We start from the raw sequence: 14875 nt of genomic DNA, 5'->3' as shown, positions 1-14875 counted from the left end.
CCGCAGGTCCTCGCCTTTTTTACGGATTGCAAGTTGCAGTTGGGCGGGGTTGGACCGGAGCGCTCTGAGACTGCCAGTGCTCTGTTCGACTCCGCCGACCTGGGGGAGGTGGCGGCGGGGGGCGGTGTCCAGGGGGACAATATCAGCCAGCGTGGGGCGGGGGCGCGGCTGGTGCACATGCCCTCGCTGCTGGAGTCGCCGGCGCCGGGACAGGAACTCGGTATGTATGTATGTGTGTGTGTGTGTGTTTTAACTCCACATACATACATGCATACGCACACGTTTAAGATATGCAATCTCTGCAACCCCTAACATCCATTCCCGTCCCACCCCACCCCTTTTCCCCAAACACACACGCTCTCAATGAACACCCCCTCCACCATAACCCCACCTCGGCCCTCTGCTGTTGTCCTTGCCGTACCTCAATGTACGACAGGCGGTATCTCCGTCGCTCTCGTGATGGAGTACATGGATGCCGGCAGCTTGTCAGATGCCATTCAAAAGAGGGTCTTTTTCGAACGACTGGAAGTGCATCGTGAGTTGTGCGCATTCATATAAAAAATGTTTTGTCTTGGCAGTGGCGGTTATTTGGTTGAATTAAATTAAATTTTTTTATTTAAATTTAAAAAAATTAAATTTAAATAATAAACATTAATTATTAATTGGAAAAAATACGGACTTTTTATGAAGGGAGGGAAAGCTTGGGGAAATTTGAGATTCAGAAAGGAATTCAGTCTCTTCCCCCTTTCTCTCCCTCTCCCTCTCCCTCTTCTTAAACATACCATCCGCACAAATTTAGGACTATCTACTAGTTGTTGTGTTAACCCCCTCTCCTCCCCTCTTCCCCCCCCGGCCTCGTCTTGGTACACTCTTGCCCTGGCAGCAGCTTCACTCGTTCACGTGGTTCGTCTTTCCCCCTCCTCCCCCTCCTCCCCCTCCTCCCCCTCCTCCCCTCTTCCCCCCCCGGCCTCAACGCCAGCAAGGGCCCCGCCCGCCTGCGAGAGGGCCTTTTGAACGATGGGGCGATTGGCCGACTCTTTACATTTTGCGACATCATCAACCGTCCACGTCATCGTGTCGTAAAACCCTAACCTCCGCTTCCCCGTGGTTCGTTTCCCCCTTTGCCGCCCTGCCCCTAACAGACCCGGGTGGTGGTGGTCGACCAGCTAAGGGGTTATTGGCCGTGAGCATGAGGGTGAGTGAGAGGGAGTGGGAGGGAGAGAGGGAGGGCGGGTGGATGTAGGAATATTTTCTGTTGGGTGGTTGGTAGTGGGGTTGTGACGGTTGGGGGTTGAGGACGGTGAGCAGTTGACAGGGAGGGGCCAGAGAAAGTGTGTGTGGGGGTGTATGTGTGTGTGGGGTGGTGGTGGTTTATCGCGGCCCATCAACTGCCTGAAACACTCGGGCCCCATCCCCCTCCTCCCACCAAACAACCTTTGTACCGTAATCCCTCCCCCCTTCACTCCCCCCCTTCAACCCCCCCCCTTCAACCCCCCCCTTTCAACCCCCCCCCTTCAACCCCCCCCCTTTAATCCCCCCCCTTCAATCCCGCCCCCATTCAATCCCCCCCCATTCACCCCCCCCCCCGCCCGGCCAGTCGGTGTATGCCACGCTGTTGGAGATAGCTCTTGCCCTCCGCCACATGCACTCGCTGCACCTGGTCCACTGCGACCTGAAACCCCAAAACGTGCTGCTCAAGACGGCCCCCCGCGACCCGCGGGGGTTCACCGCCAAGCTGTCGGACTTCGGTCTGTCCAAGACAATGGCGCACGACGACGACGGGCAGCTCGTCATTGATGAGGCTGTGGCGAGCGGGTGAGCTGGAGTGTGTGTGTGTGTGTATGTATGTATGCGTGCGTGTACGGCGCGTGCGTGTGTGTCGTGTGCGTGTCAGTGTCAGTGTCATTGTCAGTGTATGTGTACGTGGTGGGTTTTGGGGGGTGAAGGAAGGGTACGGATAAATGAAAAGTTGCGTGTTGGTCAGTTGTAAGTGGTGATGTGCGTTTAGTGTGTTTAAAATCGTGTTTAGTGCGTGTATAGTGTATAGTTGCGAGTTTGTGGATGCCCCACTTCCACTTCCCAGACGGAAAGCTTCACCCTCCGTTCCTCCTCCTGGCACCGGCAACCCCTCGACACGCCATTCACCCATCCACGTTTGGACCGACCCCACCCACAACGGCCGCATTGGGGTTTTATACGAGCACGTACATGTACGAGTTATCACAATACACACACACGCGTGCTTGTGTATGCAGGACCATCACCCACATCCCCCCGGAAGTCTTCATGGGTGAGGCGGGGGTGGGGTGGGGTGGGGTGGGGTGGGGGGTGAGGGGTGGGGTACCTGGCTCTAGGCCAGGTTGGTTCCGGAGCTCCCCCCCCGGGTGGTGGGGGGGAGAAAGGGGTTATTTCATGTGTATGGACAGCTTGGGCAGTTGGTGCTTTAGGGCGCTGACCATTAAATGTTTTGGGCATCGTCGTCATCACAACCACCATCACAACCACCGCAACCACCACAACCACCGCAACCACCACCACCGCAACCACCACAACCACCGCAACCACCCTCTTATGTCATATGCGCAACCTCACATCACCGCTCCGGGTGGGAGCTAAACACGGCAGACCGAAATGAAAATAAACAAATCCTCCCGACCCGTGGGTTGCATCCTCCGGCGTGCTGCCGCACACACGTGGCTGTGTCGTACCGCCGTACACACGTGGCGATCTCGGTGGGATTGTGCTTGCGACTGGTCAGGGAAGAAGAGTCTGGGAGCGGCAGTGGACATCTACGGTGAGTGCCACCGCGTTGCCGTACTGTCTGTCTGTCTGTCTGTCTGTCTGTCCGCTGTCTGCTTGCCTAGCTGTCTGCGTGTTTGTCGCCCTGTCTGTCTGCTTGTACGCTGTACGCTTGCCTGTCTGTTTGTCTGTCTGTTCTGCCTCGTTGCCGTGCTTTCGTTTTAAGCGCCGGCACGTGCTTTGCGCCCTCTGTGCGTGTGTATGTGTGTGTGTTTAGATCGACAATCCTGACTACCGACCGTACTCCCCACCCAATCTTTATCTGCCCCCCTACCCATTGCCGTCCCCAACTAACCAGCCCTGTCGTGCAAGTATTGTAAATTTTGATTAAAAATATAAAACAGGATTGAATTATTTAAATATAATTGAAATATTATAAGTATTTATAAATATAATTGAAATATTTTGGCCGTGAACTCCTTTCCTCCCTTTTCCCCGCCCACCCTCCGTACCGTGCCTCGTAATCAACCTTGGGGCGGCCGCCGTACAATCGTACGAAATGAACATGTGTTCGTACACACAGCCTTTGGTATCATGATGTACCAGGTGCGTCATAGCGCAGCTGTACGGCAATGTACGGCGGAAGTGGTGGCGTTCAGGTTTGCCGCACTAAACGTTTTCTTTGTTTTGTTCTGGATCGTTGAGGTGTTTGAACAACGTCTGCAACACAACACGGGAGGAGTACATCGATATTTTGAAATGCATGCTCTTCAGTGACTTGAGTCTTTCCCTGCTACTGCTGCTGCAGCTGCTGCTACTGCCACTTCTGTGTCGGTCGTACGCGTCCTGTGTTTTGCCCCCTGTACCGTACGGTATCCCTCCTCTTTCCAGCTACATCACCACCAACTCCGCTCTCCCCCTGCGGCCATTCATCTCCCCCCCCCAAACCCCCCCGTACACCCCCCACCCCACATGACAAGTCCGTTTTCCCAGGCCGCTCCCGGCTTAGGTCCCAAATCCCTTTTTCCCTCATCCAAAAACGCCGTACTTACTACGTTGTCGTACATACGCACATACAGACATACATACATACACACATTCACATGCACACATTCACACATACATACATACATACATACATACATACATACATACATACATACATACATACATACATACATACATACATACATACATACATACATACACACGCAGGTGCTATGCGGCATGCGGTTGTACGAGGGCATGTCAGCTCAAGAGATCGCCAACGCGGTGGCGCACCGCATGTTGCGCCCCACCTTGCCGCAATGGGTTCCCGCCAACTACCGGGCGTTGGTGGAGCGCTGCTGGCACCAACTGCCATCCGTACGGCCTACGGCGGACGAGCTTGTACGGCAGCTGGAGCGGCTGTCGGACTTTAAGCGGCGCAACGTGCGGCCGCAGTCGAACTATCAGCAGTATTAGCAAAACAGTTGGTATGTACGGCATGTGTGAATGTACGGCACCAGTACGTCGACGACGGCGTTGCGGCGGCGGCGGTGGTGGAGGTGATGGCTTCGGCGGCGGCTGTGGGGTTGTCGGGGGGTCGTGGGAGCTTGGGTAATGAGAGTGAATGCGGGTGGAGGGGGTTCGAAGGGGGGGTTGCGGCTCAGCTCCCCCCTAAAGCTCATTCAACACCTTCCCTTCCCTCCTCCCGAACAAACATACATTCGCACACACATACATACACACATACATAGATACATACATACATACATACATACATACACACCTGCGGGCCGTCGAGGGCACTCCTCATTGCTCCGTTCAAGTACAATCAAGTACAGTTTTCCGTACGTGATGCGATCCGCAAACCGCCCATGTACAGTTTTATTAGTTTCAGTTTCAACTGTTAGTGTACGGAAATGTGCCCCGCCCTTTCATCTATCACCGTTCCCGCTAACAGCATCATCACCGCCCGGTTTGTACAGCACATCCTGGAAGCTGATAAATGAAGTGGTGGTTGGTTCTGTTGGGTAGTTGGTTGGTTAATCCTCCTAGAGGGAGCCCCATTACGTAATGCCGTATTTCCCAGCACTCTCGCAGTGAGGGCCCCACAAGGCCTTTTCCTCGGGGGGGAGATCGTCTCCTGATGCACAACATGTATGTATGTATATATGCATGTACGTATCGCACAATTGCGTAATTGATGGCCAAGTTCGACACTGTTTGGCACGCCTATCGCCATTCGTTGCGGAGTATGGATCATTTGGCGACAGCGGTTGGCGGTTGGGGAGATGGACGAGATTGACGAGGCTGGCGATGGCGGGTTCGTTGGGTAAAGAGATGATGAGGATGATGGTGGTGATGATGGTGATGATGGGTTGAATTTTGGCACGATTGCATGTTTGGCCATATTCGTACATCCGTACATCCGTACTGTGTTGTGAGGTAGGTACGCGGCCACGCCCACGCGCCTCTCATTTTGTCGCCAGGCAGATATCGCAGGATGCTGAGGTGTACAATGAAGTTATGGATGGACGTGCAAATACGTGTACAAACAATCATATGACCGGGTATAGTTTACTCCGGTGAGTGATCGGAGCGTGCATGCATAAGTAGGGGTGTTGGGCATGATCGGGGTTTGTGAGAGAGAGTTTGAAGGGGCCAGAAAGCTTTTCCGAGTTCGGAGCTGGGGCAGGAGAAATTAAGATTACTCAAAGCTATAAATTGTGCGATATCAAAGTTTAAGTAAAGTAAGTTATATGATAATTACAAATATATTTTGTATTATTGATGTTTCGGCGCATTTTCGGTTGCTCATGTCTCATGGAGGAGTTCGTTTAACTTTTTGAGAGGTGTCGTACAGGGCCGTACTACCGGTATTTGTACTTAAGGCGACGAGCGTGAAGCTGAGATGAAAGGATGATCTCCGAGAGGTGAGCGTTACGAAGATGCAGGCATATGCTTATCATACTGATCATTGGATGCGGCGTGACTGCGTGTTGGCTTGAGGTTGGAGGGATCACCCAGGGGCGCTAGAGATGTGGGCGGTTGGGCCATTGCGGCGGTACGGCACAAAGTTATGAAATAGCAAAAACTAATCCTGACCTTGTCATTAGTGCACGGTACGGAGTTGGAGAGGGCTTTAATGTAAAGCACCATGATGTGGATTAAGTTGTCGCCACCGCAAATGGTGGGTTGGTGATTGGTACGGCAAATTAGCCCGTACGGACAGGACGATGGCTTTCGATACCTCGCTGTCTGAAATGCAAATTTAATCCCCCCCTGATCTATTTGTTTGTCAGTCCAACACGCGCTTGATTATGTTGGAGATGCGTTTGAAAACGGCATTAAAAGCCATCATTTCTGTCTGTCTGTCTGTCTGTCTGCCTGTCAATGTCCGCCAATGTTCAGCAATTTATATTTTAAGTACAGCAGTGGTTCATAAAAATATTTGAAAACACCGCGCTCATGACGTCATCACCTGCTACTTCCCAATTTGATATAATTATATGGAGGGGTGGTGGAGTGAGTCTGTGTGAGTGCGTGTGTGCGTGTGTAGGGTTTGGAGATTCTCCGCGCGACTGATTTGACACGGAACTGATTGCCGAAGAAGTACCACCGTGAGCTGCTGAGACGTACAGACATTCGAAATTTGTTGGGTTCTAGGGTTTTTAGGGTTTTAGGCATTTTGTGGCGCGCCCCCCCCCCGGGTCGCATTTTACTGAAATCCTTGAGATCTGTCGAAGGATCGCCCCCCCTGGGCGGAGTAGTGTCACGGACGTGCACGAGGCGGGCGGGGATGTGTGTGCGGGAGAAAATTACGGGAGAAAATCACACTCATTTCCTTCTGTCGCGCTACCGTGCTGCCGTACTGCCGAACTTATTGGGGGGGAGTTTCTGCTTAGGGATCATCATCATCATCAGCAGCAGCAGCAGCAGCAGCTTCAGGAGAGCGCATTCTCACCTCTTGAGGTGGGGAGAGGGAAGAGGGGTGTACGTTACACTACATACATACATACTTACTTTGAAGTCCCAGCTGTCGATGGAACCATTGTATGGAACGGGGGACGGCGGACGGGGGTACCCTGAAGGCCGAAAGTGTGAGGGAGGAGAGTGTGTGTGGGGGGGGGCGGGTGGGGTGGGGGGGGGGAAAGGGGTTGTGGCTCCAAGTGGGGGCGGCTGTCCCCCTGCCCGCCGTGTGTGGCGCACTCCGGTCCCTCTCTTAGCCAACCTCCATATCTTTTTACTTAGCTCGGCCGTGATGGTGGTGACGGTGATGATGACGGTGGTGGTAGTGATGGTGGCAATGGCGATGATGATGATGATGATGATGATGACATGCACAAGAAGAAAGACGCGAAGCCGCTGTGTCGCAGCGCTGAGAGAGAAGGGAGGAGTGCCAAAGCTAGAGCCGCCAGACCCGCCCGCACTCGCTTGTACACTTCCTTTAGTGAATGCACGAGCGCGATCATCGAGCGGTTGTTCTGTTAGGACGAGAGTACGATGAGGAGGGTAATGGGACCGTTGACCCCCCTGGCGTATGTGTGTGTGCGTATGTGTGTACGGAACCCCAGTCGCGGCCCTATTACCCCAAGGGGAATTTCCCAGACCCCCAAACTGCCGCTGTCTCTGTTACTGTTATGGCTTTGTTAGCCCCTTTTATAGTAAGCCCCTTTTCGCAGCCACCTACCTCCCTGCTTTGGGACGGCCGCGCAGCCTTTTACCGTTCCCGTGTAAATGTTTTTTATGAGATTTCTTATAAGATTTTGCAAGTACGGCAATACGGCAAATGTGATCCTGGCGTTTTGGATTCTGAAGACTGTTTTTCACGGTGATAAGGCTGAAGGAGGCGTTGGGGATTCCTCAGTTGATGAGTTGCCACCAGGTGCCCTGCTGCGCACCACTCTCCCGTCCTGCGGCCTTTTGTCGTAACTCATGTGCACCGTCACCTTCTTCACTGCCGTCGCCGCCGCCGTCCCCGCCGCCGCCACCGCTCGCCGCCATAGCCATAGCCACGATGTGTAGTGGCTCGAGTATATATATATGAAATATTTTAGTAAAAATGCACGTGTAGCTGTGCTTCATTGTGCCGTACGTACAGGGGCTCTGTCAACATACGGCGCCGTACGACATATCGTACCTTGGCAAGGTTATCCGTATTTGTCGAGACGCATCTGGAAACTGTACGGATTATACTGACGGACAGAGATATGGATATGAGCTGTTGGGGGCGTTGGCCCAAACGCGAAATGTGGACCACATTTGAATTTTTAAAAAAGCCATCAATGCTTTTCTTCGGGCCATGGATCCGGTACGACAGTAGTACGTCGATTGGTATCATGTATGTACATACGCACGCTATCGACTTCCGTTTCTGTTATTGGTTGGTTGTTGGTTGGTTGGTAGTGTTTAAAAAGCCCTCTGCGACCCGCAGTTAACCTCTTTTACCGCCTAGGAAAGCTCCTTGGCGCGGAGCGCTACCTCTTTCCCTTTCTCTCTCCCTCCGGGGGTTTGGGGTTTGGGGGTTTGGGGCTTTGGGTTTTAGGGGTTTGGGGGTTTGAAACTGTAAGCAGCGTATTATTACAGCACACAGTTCCCCCCAGGGTTGTGCCCTGAGCGTCCCCGCCACTCTTAGCGCTACCAGTATCACTAACTTTCGGAGTTTTGTTGAACTCGGGAGAGAATTTGTTTTCTCTGGCAGTAGATGTTTTTGTAGGGGTTTTATGTGTGGGGCAGGGACAAGAGGAATTCCTTTGCGGATTTTGAGAAGTTGTGATACCCAGATTGCTTTGTAGGGGTAAAGATGGACTCAGGCACGTTCCCTCCTCGTAATGAACGGTTATGTAGAACATATCAGATCATCAAGAATCTACGAAGTACAGTGAGAGAGAAACTGTTTGAGAAATAATAGAATAATAATAGAAATTTGGAAGATGTTTAGATGCCGCCAAACAGATAACAGATTCCGACCCGTTCAGCCTTCCGTGGTGCATTTCATGCCTAATCGTCTCGGCCTTAGCACTCCATTTTGCCCCCGGGGGCATTAGCACTCCTCAGCTCGTTAGACGGCACGGCACCCCAGAGGCAGCGAGCTCCTGTAAACACTGTGACACACTGTGACTCGTCCCGGTCGTCATGCTGAGGTCGTCATCGCCCTGGCCTTGGCCCCAAACACCTTAGCGTCGGCAGCAAGCTGCAGGGCATGAGGCTGGTTCACCCTCTTGGGCTTGGGTTGTGGCCTGGGGTCGACCTGTTCATCTGACGACGACGACGAGTGGCGCAACATCTCGAAGAGGTGGTTGGCTGCCGGTTGCATCCGCACCGTCGTAAACGTGAAGGGGGTGTGTAAAAAATTGCGGCTCCCTCCTTCAACACTCTAAAACACTAAAACACTCTCGCCCTCCGGTCCGGTCCGGTCTCTTTAGCACCGGGTGGAACGGCACAGTGATGATGATCCTTCTACCGGTATGTATGTATGTATGTATGTATGTATGTATGTATGTATGTATGTATGTATGTATGTATGTATGTATGTATGTATGTATGTATGTATGTATGTATGTATGTATGTTGTTACAGGGTGGTTAAGCTTCACCAGCGGCCCCCTTTCCCTTGGAGGCAGTTCCCTGCTCTCCCCTGCGAGAGGGGCACCCTAATCCATTCACCCCATCCGACATCAGAATGTATTCGTTGGGTTCAGCAACTCACCACCAGCATCCAACCAAATCTAGCGGATCAACGGCGCCTCAACTTAGTTCCTGGTCAGCTCGCAAGTATATATGATCCTTGCCTACCCTTGCCGGTCTCCTGCGCTGGATGAATCCCTCAGAAGTTTAAGTTAGTAGACCCGCAGGCCTTCCCGCTTCCGGGCGCCTAGGCCTGTTGGAGGTCTCCGCGTGGAGTGCCCCCAGAGAGCCAAGTCCGGGGCCAAGTCCACCGTGCGCTGGCAGACTAGGACCTGAGGGGCACTACTGATGGATGGATGGATGGATCGATGCTCTCCGCCCCGTTCCCCGCCTGGTGGAGATGCTCTTGCAATCCGTGATCCGCTGCCCATCCGTTGGTACACCTGGGCGGTGGCCTCCATGTGACGCGTTGTGCCGAGGTTGAAAGCAGCTGGTGGGCTGCGGCTGGATGACTTCCGGCTGGCCGTGCCTCGGGTGGCCGCCATCCTTTGAGTGGATTTCCCTTTGCCGCTACCTGCCCCGGTGGCGCATCATACCCTGCCGGGATTACGCTCTTGGCGGCCCCTTGTAGCCTGGCTGCCTGTTTTCCTTGGTAGCTTCGTATGTTGGTTTCTTGGCTAGCTAGTTTCCCAATAATCCAGGGGCTGGCAAATCCTGCGGGTCCTAGCGGGTCCGCAGTACCGCAGTACCCGCAGCCGAGATTCGGCTTAAGGCCCCGTAAGGCTGCGGGACCCTACTGGCCAAAATTTGACCAAAAAACGTGACTTGCAGCCTCTATTGCGGCGAGTAGGGCCGCGCGCTGGACTTGAACTCTGTGTTTGACTTTTAGGTTATCTTATCGAAATTATGCCATATCTCAGCCGTAAAAACCGATTTGCCGACCTCTGTCCTAAGCCCTGGTTATTGGGTCGTCATGTCGGTTACCCAACCGGCCAGGTGCCGAAGCGAAAAGTTATCGACCGGTTTGGTAGGGTTGCCGACTGGTGACAAGCAAGGATAATCCGAATGATCTCCATAAGGGCACTTGGCGACGAATGCAGAGGAGCACCTGCCTCCCAGACATCGTCATCAACTTGTCGCCAGGCTCGCAGCGAGCATACATTACCGCCGATTCTGTAAAAAAATAACCTTAGGGTTAATGTACCGACCGGTAACATCATCGGTGGGTGAATCCCCGCATTCTTACTTAGCTTCAAAGAAAGCGGTTGGTAGTTGCCGTTCTGGTCGTTTTGCCTGACGTAATGTCGGTATTGCCATTGTCATCTCAGGCAGCGAGCAGAGAAAGATAGGTCCCTGTGTAAATTAACAAGTATTGCCGCTCTGCATTTGATGAAGTCATATGATGTTACGATCGCTGTACGCTGAACTTGCTTTGATTGCGCATAGTGGCGTTGATGTCCAAAGCGGTAGCTCCTGAAATTTAAAAGAAGGGTTGCTTTGTTGAGTTGCTGAAATGGAGCCTGAAGCCGGAGATTGGCCTGAGCTTTTCAAGGCATGCGGAGAGCTTCATGCTCTACCGCAGGCCCTGACGGACGCACATGCGCACACATTCTTTTCTGAATTTCCTTTTGATCGCATGTTAAGGTTTGTGCTTGTAAAAAGTTATATAGAAGTTATGTGTTCGCAAGCTTTGCTCGTTGGCCCTGAGAGACCACCCATCCTTTCGCAAATGAAGGTCCCTCGCAAGTGCAGAAGACAAATCGGATATATCTATGGTATCGGATACGCTTGGGAGACTTCTCGCAACAGATTTAGGTAGGCTCACCCTTCTTCCGGTATGTGTGGTCTACACAGCATCCGCTACCTGCAACCGAGCGCTGTCACGCTGTTACGGTCCCTACGGTTACAGGGTCCCTATCCGACACGTTACTCTTCCTAGCTATAAATAGACTAGATAGGTAGGATAGATGCAACGAAAGCGCTATGGCTTAAACGCACCCAGCTGTTCGCCCCTTCGCTTCGTTTGACTCTTGTCTGTTGATTGCCCTCGTACCCCCCTCGCGTCGCCCCTTTCACTCTGCCACCTCTCCGTACCCTTCGAGTACCCTTCCCTTCCCGCCCCGGACTTATCACCACTGGAAAAATATCTATAATCACAAAAGTCAATCGCTTCGTTTCGGCCGTTTTCGCAGGCTCCTCCTTGCTCTCGACCGCAATGCCGTACTTGGATGCCGCAAGCAGCGGCCCCCTGCCGCAGCTCCGTCGCTTGGCGGCAGAGCAGTACGGCAGCTTCCTCGTGGCGCAGCTGCACAAGCACAGCGGCCGTGGCGATGGCGCCGCCAACGATGACGCTGATGACACGACGTTGGCGGTGTGCATGCAGCTCATACGGTTACTATCAGATACGGACACTGCCGTAGCGGCCGCGGCCTCCAAGGCTCTCCGTACGTACGGCAGCAGTAGCCTGGCGGCCCTGCAACAGCTTCTGTCACCGGGGGGCGCGCCGTCGACGGCCCTGGCGGCAGCGGCGGCGTCTGACGCGTTGGGCGGTGTCGTACGATTGCGGGTGCTGACGCTGGCGTTAGAGCTGGCGGCCGGAAGCGGTGCTGGCGGCAGGTGGTAGGTAGTACGGCAGTGCTGATCTCATCGGTTTTATCAAATTACATGATTGCGCCGCCAGGTCGCCCTATTCCCGCCAGTTTTTAAACCCCCATGGAACCATTTCAGTTTCATGAAGGTGCCATACGATTTACCCTTATAAAGATCAACCTGTCTCTTGACGATTCAACGACTGACGCACGGGGGAAACGTCTGTGTACGACGTACTCGTACACGTCCTTTAAATTTGAACTCACGTGTACAGCACGAAACCCACTGGGCCCACTTCGCCACTTCCCTGTCCATTAGGCTTGGGGTGGGCCCGCCGTACGAAAACGGCCACCGGCACAGCCCGCCTGCCCGTTCCATCGCTTCAAGCGGCGGCCGCATTTCCAGTACGGCAATTCCGCATGTTACACACGACGAGGGTTTGCGGCTGCTGCGGGATTCAGGGTTGCTACAGCCGCTGCTGAGTCAGCTGGCGAATCCTACCGACGCGCTGGCATGCCTGGCGGCGCTACAGCTGCTGGAAGATCTGCTAGCTAAAGCTGACGGCGATAGCGACGGCGGCGCGTCTGGTGGCGGTGGCGGCGGCGAAAGCATGGCGGCGGCGCTGGCTGGTCTCGTATTGCCGCAATTGTTAGCGCTGGTTTCGGAGCCCAGTCTGGCGGATGCCGCTCTACCACTGGTGGCGGGGATTCTTCGTCGTACACTGCCGCCAGCGCTGCCGGCGGCTGCAGTCGCCGCAATGCTTGGCGGCGCCGCCGCCACTGGCAACGGCGACGGCGATTCGACTCCTCCTGGACACCCCTTTGCCGGCGGCGTTGACAGCGGCGTAGTGGCAGCGGCAGTTCAGCTGCCCGCCCTGGCGGTGGCGCCGGCGCTGATGGCGGCTGTACGGGCCGTACTAGATGACCGCGGCGACGCCAGCGCGGCGGCGGAGGCGTGCGGTCTGGACGCTCTGGGCACCCTCTCTCAGTCGGCCGCGGGCGCACAGCTCGTGCTGTCTGACGAGGTGCTGGTGCGGGTAGGTGTGGTGCTGGGCTCCGGTGTGTGTGTGTGTTTTGGTGGTCGTGAGGGGGGAAAGGGGTGGGGGGAAAGGGGTGGGGGGAAAGGGGTGGGGGGAAAGGGATGAGACAGTAGTCGTTTTGTTAACGCCTAGCGAATTAAGGGGGAGGAGGGGTCGGTTGCGTCAAACTGCTGTCGGGTCGGGCCATGCAAGCGGAACTCCAAATCCCAACCCCCAACCAACAACTGACAACTGACAACGCACCAACTGAACAACGTACCGACCTTACCGCCTTGGTCGCCGGGGTTCACCACCACCAGTTGGGTAGGAAGCACCGCCAGACGGACTGGGCCACAGACGCATCCTCTTACTACTAACTGCCAACCTAACTGCCAACTGCCAACTAACCGCCAACCGCCAAATGCCAGGGCCTGTGTGAACGGGCGCTGAGTCGCTCACCGCATCCCGAGGTCCGCCTGGCCGCACTTCACGCGGTGGCCTCCGTGGGGGGCCTGGAACGCGGGGGGAGGGAGCGCGCGCGGGAGGCCGCTCTGTTGCCCGTACAGGTAGTACGACACACCCAGGGGTTTACCGCCATGCAATGTTGAAAGCCCTCTCCAGGTCCAGTCCAATCTTTGTTTGCATGAAACACATTACTGTGCTTTGGTATGTGTGTATATATATGTGTACACATACACATATGCATATACACACACATATATACATATATATGTTATATGTATGTATGTATGTACGGAGTACGAAACGTAGATGGCCGGGTCCCTCAACAGCCTTCCGGGACCTACCCCCCTTTCCCTTCCTACCCGTGAATTGGACCCATCGGACAGTTGGTTGGTTGGTTGGTTGGTTGGTTGGTTGGTTGGTTGGTGTCCCTCCACACCTCTACAGTTGTCTGTTTGGGTTTTGTCCCAATGAGGCAGTCTTGAGGATACATACATACATACATACATACATACATACATACATACATACATACATACATGGCTCCAAGCACCCCCAACAGCACTCAGGCGATGGCTATGATCCTAAAGCGGGTCGGATGGCAGATGCCGGGCGGCACAACAACCGTCCCACTCACACGCCTGACGGTCCGCCTAGCGACACAGCTGCAATGCGGGGCCACCGAGGAGAAACGGGGACGCTTGATGGCAGCATTTGTGCAAGAAGCGTTGCACCCGCAGGAAACGACACCTTCCTCCTCAGCGGAAACAAGCCGCTTCAGGGCGACGCAAGCCCGCTTGTGGTCGGGGGTGCGGTGGGAGAACGAGAACAAAGAAACGCTGTGGCGGCTCGCCGTGGACGGCATCCCCCTGCCCGGCAACACGCACCTGGCCCGCATGGTGCCGGAGCGCTGTGGGTGTGGAGGGTTCGGCAACGCCAGCAACCAGCACTGCTCCCCACGCATGCACCACTTCTGGGAGTGCCCCGTCGCACAAGCTGTCCGGGAGCAGATTGATCGACACATACAGCCCTCCCAGGAGGCAGCGACAGGCGGCATCACCCGGAAGCAGCTGTGGTTGGTCCAAGCCCCGACCGGCTGCGAGCAGGCCCCCTGGGATGTGATCGCCCTGGCAGCCCTGTCTGCCATGGAGGTAGGCAGGTGTTGTCTGCGAGCAGCCGGAAGGCGACTGGAAAGGGCGGCTAACCCCGCGACAGAACAGCCAGAGCAAGCGCAACAGATCCAGGCGCAAGGGCCCCAACAGCGGCGGATAACGGACTTCTTTCACCTGGCCAACGGAGTGAGACCGCACGAGGNGCCGCCGCTGAACGCGCCGGTACTCGAGGATCAAACGCAGGGGCCCATCGCGGGACCGGGGACGGCAACAGCAGCAGCAACAGCAGCAGCAACAGCAGCAGCAGCAGCAGCAGCAGCAGCAACAGCAGCAGCAACCCCCCT

The 14875-nt window shown here is 54.8% G+C and overlaps 1 protein-coding gene across 1 annotated transcript; it reads left to right on the top strand.

Moving 5' to 3' along the window:
- Positions 1-363: 363 nt before the first annotated feature.
- VOLCADRAFT_70684 (uncharacterized protein) lies at positions 364-4203 on the top strand (the record flags this gene model as incomplete). The annotated part of the gene is made up of 4 exons (XM_002959233.1): positions 364-528; positions 1598-1815; positions 2256-2328; positions 3955-4203. The coding sequence occupies 4 exons, from the start codon at positions 364-366 to the stop codon at positions 4201-4203; spliced, it is 705 nt and encodes a 234-aa protein (XP_002959279.1).
- Between the last annotated feature and the right edge of the window lie 10672 nt (positions 4204-14875).

This window comes from Volvox carteri, assembly GCF_000143455.1.
Source record: "Volvox carteri f. nagariensis unplaced genomic scaffold VOLCAscaffold_140, whole genome shotgun sequence".
NCBI lineage: Eukaryota > Viridiplantae > Chlorophyta > Chlorophyceae > Chlamydomonadales > Volvocaceae > Volvox > Volvox carteri.
Note: the sequence above shows the minus strand (reverse complement) of the source record. Positions and strands in the feature narration are given on the sequence as shown.